Source organism: Hipposideros armiger, unplaced genomic scaffold, assembly GCF_001890085.2.
Source record: "Hipposideros armiger isolate ML-2016 unplaced genomic scaffold, ASM189008v1 scaffold_845, whole genome shotgun sequence".
NCBI lineage: Eukaryota > Metazoa > Chordata > Mammalia > Chiroptera > Hipposideridae > Hipposideros > Hipposideros armiger.
In genome coordinates this window covers 353462-369470 of record NW_017732195.1, presented here as the reverse complement: position 1 = coordinate 369470, position 16009 = coordinate 353462, and the positions used below count along the sequence as shown (strand labels likewise).

The 16009-nt window shown below is 34.2% G+C and overlaps 1 protein-coding gene across 1 annotated transcript in view; it reads right to left on the bottom strand.

The window, feature by feature from the left end:
* The window catches only part of AGL (amylo-alpha-1,6-glucosidase and 4-alpha-glucanotransferase), a 71232-nt gene that overhangs the window by 8456 nt on the left and 46767 nt on the right, over positions 1–16009 (bottom strand). The window contains 8 exon segments of the mRNA XM_019629345.1: positions 13–100; positions 3034–3131; positions 4315–4526; positions 5776–5888; positions 6920–7055; positions 8862–8973; positions 10191–10416; positions 13266–13373. Coding sequence (XP_019484890.1) covers positions 13–100; positions 3034–3131; positions 4315–4526; positions 5776–5888; positions 6920–7055; positions 8862–8973; positions 10191–10416; positions 13266–13373 — 1093 coding nt within the window.

Below are 16009 nucleotides of genomic sequence, written 5' to 3'. Positions count from 1 at the left end.
TGAAATTCTTACAGGTCCTTGGTGATAGTTGAAACCTTTAGCAAGATTGTAGTTGTCATTGTCTAAGGCATTGTCATAAATTCCACAGTAAACCATATCACTGCAAAATGATTGAAATTTAGATTAGAAAAAGATGAGACATTATATAGGAAGCATTAGAAAAAAAATTTCAATAGCAAATGTAAGAAATATAATCAAATTATTTTGTCTTCCAATCTATAGAATAAGCTCATCATCCATTTAACCCTAAATTAGTACATACTGAGTTCAGAGAACTTTAATGAGTTAGGGAATGACTAACAAACACTTAGTGGTTAATACAAAACAATATAAAATATTCAGGTATCTTGCCTTCAAGGAGTTAGTCTGACACCAAATATTGGTTAAAGTAAATTATTTCACTAGGTCTCTAACATATTTATAACAATTAAAATATACACAGCATAATTTGAATTAGTAACAATTCAAGTTTTTATTATTACATATTGGAAAGGTTTTTTTCTCCATGAAGTTATTTTAAAATTAATTAAAATTAGTACAGTATCAGATTACAAATAGCAATTGAATACACTTAGAGAATTTATATACATTTATAAACTAAACAAAGTATTACTGACTTATTGCAACAGATAATACAAGGCAGTTTAGTTATCTATGTTCAGTTTAAATTACTTTTCTTTCTTTTCTTTTTTTAATAAGTTTATTTTTCAATTACAGTTGACATACAACATTGTATTAGTTTCAGGTGTACAATGCAGTGCTTATACATTTAAATAACTTATGAAGTGATCCCTGATAAATCTAGTACCCATCTGACACCACGCATAGCTACTACGGTATTATTGACTCTACTCCCTACGTTTTACTTTATACCCCCGTGGCTGTTGCATAACAACCAATTTGTACCTCCCAATCCCTTCCCCCTCTTCATCCAGTCTCCCAACTCCCCTTTCATCTGGCAACCATCAGTTCTCTGTTTCTCTGAGTTTGTTTCTGTTTTGTTTGTTCATTTACATTGTTTCTTAGATTCTACATATAAGTGAATCATATGGTATTTGTCTTTCTCTGTCTGACTTACTTCACTCAGCAAAATACCCTGTAGGTCTATCCATGTTGTTGCAGATGGCAAGATTTCATTCTTTTTTATGGCTGAGTAATGTTCTACTGTATATATGTACCACTTTTTTTTTTTTTTTTTTTGGTTCCTAACAGCTTTATTTGCAATAGCCAAAAACCAGAAACCACCAAAATGCCTTGCAATGGGTTAAATGGTTAAACAAACTGTAGTGCATACATATGGAATACTATTCAGCAATAAAAAAGAATAAACTATTTTTTTTCTTTTCTTGATTTTTTAAAAATCTATTACAATTCCCTTGACTCCACTCCACTATACTCCACGTCCCATGACTATATCTATATATGTTCACTATAGTTGACATACAATATTATACAACATCAGCTTCAGGTGTACAGTGCAGTGATCAAGCCTCTACCTCATCTATGGTGCGGTCTCCCTAGCAAGACATGTGACCATCTGACACCCTACAAAATATTTACAACATTATTAATTATATTCCTCGAACTGTCTTTCATATCCCTGTGGCAATATTGTAGTTACCTATTTATGCTGCCTAATCCCTTCCCCTTCTCCTTCATCCCTACCCCCTCCCAACTAGCAGCCATCAGTTGTTCCTCTATATCCCTGAGACCATTTCTGTTTACTTTGCTCGTTCATTCAGTTTTTTAGATTTCATGTACCACTTCTTTATTCATTCATCTATTGATGGACACTTCGGTTGCTTCCACATCTTGGCTATTATAAATAATGCTGCAATTAATATATGGTTGCTTACGTCTTTTCGAATTAGTGTTTTGGGTTTCTTTGGATAAATAAATACTCTGAAGTGGAATTGCTGGGTCCTTTTTTGTCTCTTGTTATAGCTTTTGTTTGTTCTTTTTTTTCTTTTAGTAAGAGAGACAGAACTTGCCCCATGCATAAGCTTTAACTGTGGGTTTTAGTTTTGACAATGGTTCTTAATGCCTCTGAAAATGTGAAGAATACTTCAGAATGCAGAGAAGTACATGGATATAAAATTTTACATCTCAAGACTGAAATGAGCAAACAGTAAGTTAGGGAAAATCTACAAAGTTGAGGGTACTAAAGAAATGGGGCTCTCTCATCAATGATATAGAAAGCAAATTGATGACAGGTATCAAACTTTAAAGGAAAAAAAAGAACAGAATGGTCATTAGAAATTCAAGAAAAAAGCAAAAATTGAAAAAGAAAAGAAATATAAAAATGGTAGATATAATCATAAAATAAAAACAACATTATTTATTGGTTTAAATAAAAATAGTGGTATAATTAGAGACAAGGATAGAAAGGGCTGTTGGTGAGGTGAGGATAGAATTAAATCCTCATCTGTCATCACAAGAAGTAAACAAATAGTCTAATATTTTTTAAAAATCAAGAAATAGAGGGAGCATTTGAGAACTTGCTTCCCAGCATGTCATCAGCTTGACTCAAATAAACTCAAACTCTCATATAAGTTATTTAAAAAAAAAAAAGAACGAAAGAAATAACTGCATACACGTATGTATTAAAAGTATGAAAGGAACAATGAGTAACAACTTAGACAATAAAAATTGTCTCTAAGGAGACAATATGTCCATCCAACATACATAATAATCACTATAATAAGAAAAAACAGGCATTAGAAAATATTCCTGATATTAGTTTTATAAACTTAAAAACTCTTTCATTGATTACTGAATAGACGAGAAGTCAAAGGCATTTTGAACAATGATGGTTAATGAAGACACAGAAGGCATTTAAAAAAACTCAGCTTGAATGTAATTTTAGAGGTTTTATAGACAAGCAAAACAACTGTGGGTGATATAATACAATATCAATAACATTCTTAATACACTCCATCTTACTCTGGATCCAAGTTTTCATGCCAAGATTAAATATAATTAAATATTAAGTATAATATGAATAACATTCTTAGCATTTATATTGTAACTTACTCTGGATCCAAAGTTTTCATGCCAAGGGGACCAAGCAATTTTTTTTCTGCCATCTCCAAAGCTTTCCATGCTTTTTTTGTAGTAAAGAGCTCAGGGGCCTAAGGAATGTCAAAAACAAATATACAAAAATTTTAAGATCATAGAAGAATTAGTTTTCACTCACAGTGGAACATAAATATTCATAAACTTGGAAAAGAAGGAAGACGATTTAAAAATACAGTGTGGGTTGGAATTCGAGTACAGATACCAAATCTCCATGAGGCAGACTAGGAAGCACTGTTCTTGGCCTTCGAAGCCAGGAAAACTGTTAGAGGTGATTGTTTCCTCGTGTAGTTTCAAGAAAGTGTACTGGCTCCAAAAGGAAGTTGCCACAACTAAATGAAGGCAGGACACACCTCAGCCCATCAAATTCATTTTTCAGAAGATTTACAATAGCTTCCTTTAAGTATATCTGGTCACCGTTTTTTGCTTCTAGGGTCATAATAAAAATACAGAAGGACTTGCCCTCCCACAGCGTGAGTATGTGATATGGAGAAGGAGAGAAGCATTAGTGACTATGAATCTCCATTAATTTTAATGATTAAATAAAATCAAATGCACACTGAATTTTAATGATTAAATGAAATCACATGCACAAAGATACCTTTATGTATCTTTGCATTTTTTATTCTACTATAATGAAGAGTACTATGTTCTGTGCTCTTTTTGACAAAGTAGAAACAGCTAGGCAGGCACAGAAGGACCTATACCTTCTCTATTTCACTGCCCTTGTAGTTTATTTTTAGTCTAAGAAGAGACAAAAGCAATGCCACTCTAAAATACCTTGCTAGAAAGAACTTATTACAAAACAAAGAAAAAAGAATGTGAGTTGAATATACTCACATTAGTTCACTGGTCCAGATGTTTCTAATACTGTGCTGAGGCACCGGTGAGGCACCAAGATACAGATATCCTCAGCTTTCAGGGCCCTGGGAGCTAACTGAAGCAGTTGGGTCTGGCACAAGCAACCTAATCCATTTAGTCCAATGTACTGTACAAATGTCATCATTTTCTATGTGTGTTGTGATGTGAAAAACATCACATTACTTTCTATTTTTTGATACTAAATGTGAAAGGTTAAGGGTGGTATGCATGATGCTTTATTAGAAAACACTATGTAAGTCTATCTAGTAAACAATACACTTTTTAGCAATTAAAAGACTATGAAAACAAATGGAAATAAAGAACTAAATAAACCCAATCACAACATTTTTGAAATTTAAAAATATACCCATCACTTACTACAACCATCGCTATGGTAAAGTTAGGCCTGAGCTGGTAGTCACACCAAGGGCTTGAAGCTCCGTAGCTGTCTTTGTATATGCCGCGCTTGTGAACTAGATTAGGGTTCTTTTCATTAAAATCTGAAGGGTCTTCAGACACATAAAATAGCTTTTCAAAGTTGTCTTGTATTTTTCGGTTCCATTCATGATATGAGACTGCCACGACCTTTCCTGAAACATGGAAAGACTTGGCAGTTTTAAGCATTCAAAGAAGTTCATACATTTAGCTACAGACAAGGAGCAATATTTAGGCAATAAATTATCCACTTTTTGAAAGTGTCAGGGTTTTCTGAAGGACACCTGCCTGAAATTAAAAATTATTTTTCATTATATTACCAAAAAAGGATCAGACTCTAGCAAATGAACTCTGATTTGTCTTTGTTTGGATCACTCTTATATGTTTGACAAAGTTACCTTTATTGAGCATTTGAAATGAGGCTAGTCTGAATTGAGGTGTGGCAGAAGTTCACACTATACCCTGGATTTCAAAGGCTTAGCACATCACCAAAATAGGTCATGAATAATCAATCACATACTGATTACATGTTGAAATAATATTTAACATAGATTGAGTTAATAAAATTTATTATCATAATTAATTTAATTTACTTCTTTTTACTTTAAAATAACATTTATTGGGGAATTGGGGAAGGGAATAGTGTTGGGAAATTGGGGAAGGGAACATTGTGTTTTTCCAGGACCCATCTGCTCTATTGAACTGAGCCATCTGGCTGCCCACTGGCAGCTTGCAGCCACTCAGCTCAAGGTGTTATGTTCAATCTTAATTGGCAGGGAGAGGGGGGCGCGCACAGCTGACCATCCCATGCAGGAGTCGAACTGGCAACCTTGTTAGGAGCATGCGCTCTCACCAGCTGAGCCATCCTGCCACCTGTTGGCAGCTCAGCGGCAGCTTAGCTTGGGCTCAGCTCACTAGCCCATGTGGGAATCGAACTGGCAACCTTGTTGCTCAGAGCCTGCGCTCTAACAAACTGGGCCACCTGGCCAGACTTCTTTTTATTGTTTTAATGTGGGTTCTAGAAAATGTTAAATTATGTATGTGGCTTAAATTACATTTCTATTGGACAACACAGTTTTAGAAAAAGAGTTTTAAAGATTTCATAACTGTTCACAAAACACAGTCTTGCTCACAGTCACACTGCGGGAAAAGAAAAGCACAACATAGCAATAACAGTGATGCTTTTCACATCTCAGTTCAAAGTTGGTATAAAAATATGGTTAGTAACCAGGCTTGTTACAATTTTCATACTAGTAAATTAATGGTTTTTCTTTCCTCTTATATTAATCCTCTTAATCTTAAGGGTTTTCTAATATTAGTTCATTAAGTCAAAAGATGATTATGTAGGTTAAGAATATAGACAGTATATTTGGAGTTTCCTTGTAAATAAAATGAACAGTTTACCATGTCTTTTTACTGTGACTTCATGATAAGGGAAAATATTTTTCTGGGATAATTCCAGCAACCAACGAACGGCAGATTTACTCAGGCCCACAATTTCAACAGCAGATCCATCTCTAAAATTAAAAGTAAATTTTACTCTGTGAGTTACAGTCATTTAAGGACTATTTAAAGAGCAATGAATAAACAATTTTGATGAATTATATAACCGATGTATTATAAAAACAACTATTTATAAAAAAACTCCCACTTGATAGGAATGTGTATAAGAAATCTCTCTTTTTACTATTTTGCCATTGTTTACCTTGTTAACGTATTTTTAAAATATTCTATGAAGTAGAATGGGGATTATGGAGTAAAAGGAATGGCAGCTAGAGAAAGGTACGATAAGGAATCAGAGAATATTGAAATAAGCGTCCCATAAAAAAGGCAGCAAACATGGGCTATAGGAAAGAATTCACATCCCTGAAGAGAGCCAGGGTAGGTGAACATAATAATTTGAGCATTCACTTTTAAAGAAAATGAAAGGGAAGTACAACAGGTCATAATGTACCAAAATAAACAGGCTTTTAAAAGAATTTGCAAAGCATGTAATGACAGCTACTATTAAGTAATTTTTTGATAATTCTGACTGAAGATAAAATTTAGAATAAGAAAATAGTTTCTCAGATTTGATACTATTAAGCATTTGAAATCATAAAAAGAAATGATGGGATAAAAGATTTTAAAAATTTAGGGGGAAAAAGATTCAGAAAGTGAAAGGGTGGGATAATTGGTTGTTTTCTATATTTACAAAAGATGGGCATAATAAAATGTTTACAATGAAAGAACTTCAGGTTAAGAAAACTTCTTAAACACTGAGATAATGAATCATAAAACTTTCCTTTGAGGTACTTGTAGAAAATCGACCCATGAGAACTTCCAGAAGAGAACAGATGGCTTTCCTTAATGACTTACTGACAGGATCGTGTACACATGTATACAGGGGGAGAAGTGGAGGTGAACGGAAGAGGAAGTGGGAGAGAGAATGGGGGATTTTTACTGATTAAATAAGACGACTTACTTCATGGTTAATAGATTCACCAAATATCCCAAAGTATGGTTTTAAAAAGGGTAAATTGTCTAAGCACCACAAAATAAACCCTACCTTGGAGTGGCTGGGTTTCCTCTGTTTCTAGCTCTGTCACTTTCTCCCATTTTATCCATCCATGTGCCGCAATTAAAGCGATTTCCTCCATAAACAAATCCTGTTTCTTCATCAACCCCTGCTGTTACATTAAAACCTAAGCAAAATAAAACATTTATAAAATTTAAAAGGAATATAATAAACTAGGACAACTGTTCTGGAGAGCAATTTGGTAATATCTTAAAAGCTGAAGATGTAAATACTCTACCACATGGTAATTTCATTTCATAGATACACACTCTAGAGAAACCCTTACCTACGTATGTGCACAGGAAGACACATACAAAGATATTACTGCAACACTGCTTGTATTAGCAAGAAAGTAAATAACTGCTGAGTAGAGCAATGGATAAACTCTGTGGTTTATTCATACAATGGAAAACTCTTTATACCATTTAAAATTAATGAACTGGATTTACTGAATCAAGATGGATAAATCCCCCAAACAAAATGACTGAGTATATAAATTGCAAAAGGGTGTATATAACTTTTCCGTAAAAGTGTTTGTGTGTATGTAAATGTGTATACATACACACACACACACACACACACACACACACACACACACACACACACCCATGTATGTCTATATGGCTATGTCTTATATGATTTCATAAGACATACAATTTAAAAACATAAAACATTTATAAGTAGTATATTATAATACATAACATAATATACCAAATATATACTATATAATATGTACCATATAATTTACACATGCTCAAACATACATAAGCACATAAAGTACAAAAGCATACATGAAAATAAAAACCCTGATTATAAGATAGTCATTAATTCTGGAGAGGGAGGGAAGAGAAAGAGGTAGAGATGAAGTTTTAGCTATGTTGGTAATGGTTTATTTCTTTTCAAAACAAAAAAGATCTGAAGAAAATACAGTCAAATGTTAATATCTGTCTAATTTCAGTTCTAGTTTCAAGGTATAATTTAGGTTATTTTCTGTACATTCAAACATTTCATAATTAATATTAAAAACTAAAATAATTCAGGGTTATCACAAAAAATGTTTTTAAAATATAAAACCTATTTCTATTTAATTCTCTTAATAAGGATTAAAAAAAGTTAACAGCCAGGGCCAGCTGAGTGGCTCAGTTGGTTAAGAGCTCACTCAAGGTGTGAGCTCTGAGCAACAGCAGTTCGAGTCCCGCCCGAGCTGAGCAGCCGCTGAGCTGCCAACAGGTGGCAGGATGGCTCAGCTAAAAAAAAAAAAAAAAAAAAAAAAAGCTAAGTGATTCTTACTAGCTCAGTTTGGTATAAAATTTGTATGTTAGCACTACAAACAATACATTAACTAAACGAGGTTTAATTATTGTTTAAAATAGAATTTATAAGATACAAGGAGAAATTTAGATTCTTGAGTATACACCGAATTTGCCAATGAGTTAGAGTTATCTGAAATACCTGGAATAGATCACTTAAAAAGCTTATCATTTTATGTTCAAAACAAGTGTTAAAAAAAAAGAACAAAATATAGTTCATAATCCTATTACCCTAACAAAATTATTACACTTCAGTTATTTTATCAATAAAAACGGGGACAACATAACTCATCCCCAATATTCTTGCGAGTGTTAAATGGGCATAACACAGGCAAAGCAGTTAGCACAATGCCCAGCACATAGTAAACACTCAATTATTAGCGATTATTATTATAAGTGCAACCATCAAATTAACCTTTTAAATTGGCTAACCAAAGATATAAAGTTTTATCTTTCCTCTAGAAACTAAAACTAAACTAGTGAGATCAAGAACCGTGATAATCCATTTTTCATAGTTATATTCTGCCATTTTACACACCAATAAAGTATTTGTCAAATAAATGAACAATTACAATGTTTAATTTCACCTCAACAGTAAATCTCGACTATACAACATGATGTACCTTCATCCTTCATGTTTCGATCTATCTGTGGACCAGCATTCCTTTCTCGGAACTGTATACCCTGCATGTGCCTCTGCATAGCTTCCTGTATTACTTCAAACAATGGCTGATCCTGTTTGAGACATAATGGATGTTACTTCTGTTAGAAATCACATTTTTCTTATCTTCCCCCGAATCCCATTACTTAAGTTTTGTGAAAACACATTTTCCTAGGAGGGAGAAATGGGAATCAGGGGTATGTCTGGGGAAAGCAGCCGCTCTTATACACCAAATGATACGGTCGATCTTCGGCATATGAATATTTAAAATATTATAGTTCTGACAACTCATGTCTGTGACATGAAGTAATTTGTAATTTTGCTGATACATAAAAATGAATTGTGTGAGTTTGTATGGTTTCTATTAGAGTGAATTGTTCAGCTAACAAATGAATCTGGCTTATTATACAGAAATCTGAATTTTGTATTGGCATTGCTGTTCTTACTCATCCACATACATAGTAATGGAGATAAACTATATACTAAAGTGGTACTTCCGATAAAACTTTGTTTGACAAGTATTCTTTGACTACTTCATGATATAAATTTTTTTTATTTTATGGAGACATAAACCTGTGCTAGCCCTGGGGTAGTTTAGAAGTTTCCCACGGTCATATACCAAACAAACAATGACAAAGGCAGATCAGAAATGGCGAATGCACAGTATCACTGTACATTACTGACTGGGAAAATATTACTCAAAAATGTGTATTCATTCTGTGGTGTTCATAAGATAAACTCTGAACTTCCTGGATTGGTAGTAAAGGCTCTCCACAACCTGGTTCAGCCTTCCCACAAACTCTTACTACCCTATAGGTAAGGTATTCTACACAAAAAGCCAAACTAGACTGAGCAGTATGTCCTGAACTGTGCTTCAATCCACGCTGAGCTTTACTCTTCAACTCTGATGTCTTCCCACAACTTCCCCTCACCTTTGCTGAAATCCAACTCAGGTTCAGTTTATGTGAAATTTTAGCTACTTGCTAAAGTTCTCCCTAAGACTCACCTACTAGATCAGCTCTCTCCCTCTTATGAGAGACTACATAGCACTTCCCACATACCTTTTTTTGCAATGACCATATTCTGTACACATCTTCTCTTCTACCATGTTGCAAGCTCTTTAAGCAAGGAGCTAGTCTTATCTCTGCAATGTCTCATAGTACCAGCAGATGCTAAGTAAATGGCAATATTTTAACAATTCTTAAAATTCAGATTTTTAACTGCAGGTATTTTTATAGATGCTAAAAGTCATTTTTCAGGAAAAGAAATTATTTTAAGAAATGATTTTTACCATTGTGCCGGCAGGCAAAGGAGCAGCATCATCTGTAGGATACATTCTGGAAACTGGACATTTGAGAATGTCTAGGCCATTTGGAACCACTTTACAGTAATCCTGAATACACTGCAGCCACCACCATACAGCATCCCGGCAGTTGTATCTGGCGTGAGTTCCTTCACCCAGGAGATTAGGAATGAGACCGTGTCTCAGGGTACCAGCAAATGCTAAAATAATATTCCTAAAACAACAGAATTAGGTGGATCACTTGACATGAAAACAATCACTTAACAAATTGAAGACAAAGAAGTCACTTTTGATGACTATTATTTTGGGTGCATTTTCCTCTTCTGCTCTTAGTGCTTTGTATTTTCGGTGGTTGTAACATAGACCAAGCACTGAATCAGAAGTCAGAAACTTTGATCCTAGCCCTGGCCTTTTCTCTAACAATCTGTGTGACTTACTCTCTCTGGGATAGTTTTCTCATCTGTGGAGTTAGGGATGTGACTGGAGATTTTTAAGGTCCTTCACAGCTCTAGATTCTACTTTTGAAATCCTTGGTATTTCAAAATCTAAGTAACTAAGAACATACACTCTATTATTTTAAAAAGCAAATACCAAGAGCAAAGCAAACATGTAGGAAAATAAATGAGTAAAAGCTGACCTTGAAAAACATGATTAATTTTCAAAAACTGGTAAAGGATAGTTTATCTTTTAAAGTGTTAGTCTAGTATCATATACCAAATGACAACTTTGTAAGATGGCATGGCATTCTAAAAAGAGCGTGACATTAAGAAATAAGACTGAGGTTTAAATCCTAGTATTACTATCGGTATGCCTTGGAAAAGTCATTTAAAATGTCTATCTAGGCTTCAGTACTTTTTGGCTACACCATTTATAAATTTAATTAATTCTATGTCTCAGTTTAATGCCCATCTCTTAAATCACAGTGCAACAGGAAACTTTTTATTTTCTGAAGTACAAGTATGGATAGTAACACTTCCAATTAATAACAAGTCAGAGCGCCAGCAATCCTCACTATCCAGAACAATGTCCTGCACTTGAGAGTTGAACACGGACCTCTGTCCATGAATATCTCTGCAGAGGGCGGCAGTAGAGCTATCTGTGGTAGGGACAGCCATGCGTCCACCAAAATGGCTTTCCTACATGTACCAACATACCTTACAGCTGGCTGTGGCTAGATGACTAAATGGAACTGAGGAATGTTAAGTACAAGGAACAGGTGTATTTCCCCAGGTTGTTCTCTTTCCTTTTCTGCCAGCCAACTGGAGAGGACTCAGAGGCCCAGCAAGATGGCAGATCCTCGTGATGAAGGAGCGTGTATGCCTGAATCACTATGTGGAAAGCTGCCTCCTGGACACCCACATTGGACCAGAAGCAAGAAATAAATTTCGTTTGGGAAAAACCATTACAATTAAAGAGTTTATACTTTACAGCAGCTAGCACTAATCTAGCAAATACATTATACTCTGGGAATCATCTAGAGCAGGTGGGCAAACTTTGTAAGGGGCCAAACAGGAAATATTTTAGACTTTGTTGGCCATATGTGGTCTCAGCCACCTATTCTTTTTCTTTTTTAAATGACTTTTTAAAAAGGTAAAAACCATTCTTTGCTCAAAGGTCATACAAAACAGGTGACAGGCCATAGTTTGCTGACTTCTGATCCAGATAGGCATATATAAAATTAAGAAGCAAAAATTTTTGATAGTATATAGAAGTGATAATTGGGAGCCCAGATAAAAATAAAAGTAATAATGAATTAAGAAACTAACATCTACGGAATGCTTCACACATGGCAGACACTGTTTTGGACACTTCAACTGTATTAGCTCATTTAATCCTCACAAAGACCCTGTAAGGTAATTCTATATCCACTCTATAGAGAGCACAAACAGGATAAATAATTTGTCAGGTGGTAGTTTGGAACCAGGATTAGAACTTGGCCCAGTTCTAGTCTGGCCCAGACCCCAGTTCTTAACCACTACCCTCTGCTGAATCCTGGTGTTCCGTTTCCTACTTAGCAACAGTCATTTAGGGGCATTTCGGGAAGAAGCAAACGGCCTCCCAAATTTCTACAGCCCCAGAATAAGTCAGTAAGTAAAGCTCTTATTATATTCGGTTAGCAGGGCAAAATAGAAAACATTTCAGATGCCCACTTAGAAATTTTCAAATTTAAAAGGACCAAGCATAAAACTTTTACTATTTCAAGAGGCAAACTTCAGGTATTTTTCTGATGATATCCAAACAATTTATCCTGTAATATAAATGCTTTTTTTGCTAAGTTTTAACCTGTAGAGCAGTGCAGCAAAATTTAGCCTTCAGCTGTTGACAATCCCCTGGAGCCCTTGCAAAATCAGTTTTCCACCTGCCAACTCCGCCCTCTCCACACCCAGGTTTGGATTCAGGAGGTCCAACATAGGGACCACGAATATGCACTTCTAAAAAGCGCTCAGGTGATGGAGACACTGTTGGTGTAATCACACTTTGAGTGACACTGCTGTGAACCTTTTCTCTTCTACCTGGATAAATTCACTCTTATTATTGTGACACAAGAAAATACCACTTTCTAGAAAACATAAAACTGGAAATTATAAGGCCTGACAACATATAGAAGAAAACCTGATATTATAGCTCTTTCTACAGGACTTAGTCAACCAGTAATGTCTTCATTATAGAAGGACAAAAAATGGTAGACTTTCAAATTCTACCTAAAAGTTCATCTGAGTTCTTATACTTAATTCAGGCATAGAAATTTTACTTTTTTAGTGAGTGATGATAGTAACACGATTACACATTACTTAGTTTTACAGAAATAAATTAGCTAATGCTGAAAATAGCCTGACCTGTAACATGAGGGACTTGAACTTAGTAACTTCAAAGATTTTCACTCTTTTGAAATTCTATGATCCTATTAAATGAACATGTAAAAAGTAAACTAAAATAAAATAAACACCTATGGAAAACATTCCTCCCCAATGTTGAGAATAGATTGATAAGAAGAAAACTTTGAAGAGCATGTGAAAAACATTCAAACATCAACTTGCATTGAACCTTTTAGAGGTCTCCTACCTGGCTTCTAAATAGCGTCCAGTAATCAGGAGCAGGCCTCTAAGTGCAATAAAAGTGTCCCTTCCCCAGCAGCGGAAAATACCAGAAGAAAAATGAGGTAAGCCTAACAAGAAACATAGGAAAGTAATATATTAACCTTAATAATACACACCAGCCTGTGAACTCCATTATTACAGACCAGTCACTCTAAACCTGGAGACCAGAATAAGCTATAGGTAGTCTGCAAACCCTCTAAAATTCTCTGCAAAATCTGTGTCTATATTTATGTCAACTTTTGTGTGATAAGATTCCATATGCTTATCAGATTCTCAAAGGAATCTGTGGACCCAAAAAAGATTCAGAACCAGGGCTAGAGAGGGATTCTTATGTGAATTGATTTGAATGTGTGAGTCCCTATCTATCTATCTATCTATCTATCTATCTATCTATCTATCTATCTATCTATCTATCTATCTATTTAGCTGAGCCATCCTGCCACCTGTTGGCAGCTCAGCAGCAGCTCAGCTAGGGCCAGGAATCGAACCACTGTTGCTCAGAACTCGCACTCTTGAGCGAGCTCTTAATCAACTGAGCCAGTTGGCCGGCCCTGAATATGTGAGTCTTTAAACAAAGAAAAACTTTCTTTTAATAAACTAAAGTCACAGATCAAATAGTTAACACATAAACAAACACTTAATGTAAATTATTGATATATGTGAAAAGATGCTACCTGCAATTTGAAGGCAATGAATTAATTTTAAAATGAAATGATTACTTTAATGATACATATTAAACATGTTTATCATCTATTACTCTGGAGTCAAACTTCATTACTAAATTTTCCATTAATTCAAAACAACTTAAAAAGTGTTATGTTTTGTTAGCCAGAAACAGTTTTTAGCAATGAAAACAAGGATTTCTGTACCAAATAACTTGAACATTCTAGGTAATTGCAGCTTTTATGTATGAGATAAAATAGGGTAGTTAATGGATAAAATCTAAAAGTTTATTTTTCGATTGAGTTTGGTTTCTTATAAAACATGTAAAAATACAACTGTTATCTGTATTTGTACTAAAAACAATAATCAGTAGGAAAGGAAAGCAAAGGATATTAGATTTCACTAAAAAAAAAAGAACTATGCTAAAGCAGAAACATAAATATTTCAGAAAGGAAAAACAGAACATAAAATGCACACAGCATTCATTCATAAGTATCTTCTAAGCAGTTAACACTATCTGACATTATCTTGTTTGTTTTCTGGTTTGTCGAAGGAATGACTCTTTCTCCCCAGTAGAAAATAAGAGCCATAATTACAGAAAGCTCCTCTGCCTTGTTTACCAAAGTATATCTGTCATTGAAAATTATAACTGGTACATTAAATATTATTATAAAAATTTACTGAATGAAATAATAGACTAATTAGAAAAGGTAAATTGAGAGGTGAGAGGTGAAAGATTTGACTAAGATAGAAAATTTTGGCAATTCCTAAGTCTACTTCACAATTTACGTTTTTGCTTATTGGGTCTTCACCCTTTGTGAAGATTAGACATTATTTTCTTCTGTTATGAAAGATCAGAACTAAAGGTAACATTAGACATTTCTTTCTATATTGTCTCCAAAATAATGGTATAAAATTTTCCTAAACACGTTATGTGTTATTTAGACATGGCTGATATATATGGCTTGTCTGTGGTTGCTGATGATAATTTTGATGATGACAACAGCTAACAAATACATCTGTGTCTACATAGCACTCCATGTCTTACAGGCTTTCTGGTACTTTGACTCATTGAACACCTTGTATGAGATGTGAGTATAGATAGATTCAAGGGTGAGTTCGAGTTGGTATGTCCTAAAATACTGGCAGTTTATTTTTACAAAACCTCTAGCACTGATATGTGGAAATGTTTGTATTAACTTTTTGACCTCTAAGAGTCAAATTACAGATCACATACCTTCTGATTTCTACCTTGACAATTATTATAAAAGTTTTTTTTCTGCAGTCACCAAAGGAAGGTATTTCTGGCCTTCGTATTCGTTTTAAAATGAACCCCAAAACCTATCTGTAAATTTTAGTATGGAGTATAAAAAACACTCCCTTGGGTTTCTAGAAGCAAATATTAGAACTTTTATTTATATTCATCACCTAATATTTTTAGTTTCTATTTTTGTTTTATACTATACCTGATATGTAGGTATATCAGGTATCATAACAAATCAGTATGTCATTTATGATATCAGTATATCTATTTTGGGAGTGCTTAACAACAGCAGTGTATATAATTAAAATGTTGAGATTACTATGTTATGTAGTAGGCTTTAAAAACAAATTCTGCATATTAATTTTCTTTTCCACAATGGCCCAGTTCAGTTTTACGAGCATCTGCATGGATTCACAGGGAAAAGATAAGTTCCAGAAGGAGATCAAATAGTTGAGTAAAAATCTAAAACAATTATATAATTAAAACATTCAGAGGGTTCACACGATCATTCTAAATGAAAAGTTAATTTTTTTTAAGTCTTTAGGTCACACTAATTCTTTTTTGTAGGGCTGAACAGATGAAAATTTAAGGGTAAACAGGAAATCACAGACAATACTATTACTTTCATCCTGCAATTTGGTATTTTTCAGTTTAGTTTGGAAAGTTCTAAACTTCGATGGCTTCAAATATTAAGACTTTCTAGAAATAGCTTGAAATACATTAGAAAGAAAACAAAAGCCTGTCCTTTAGCCTATTTCACTTAAATTAATTACTTGGTTCAG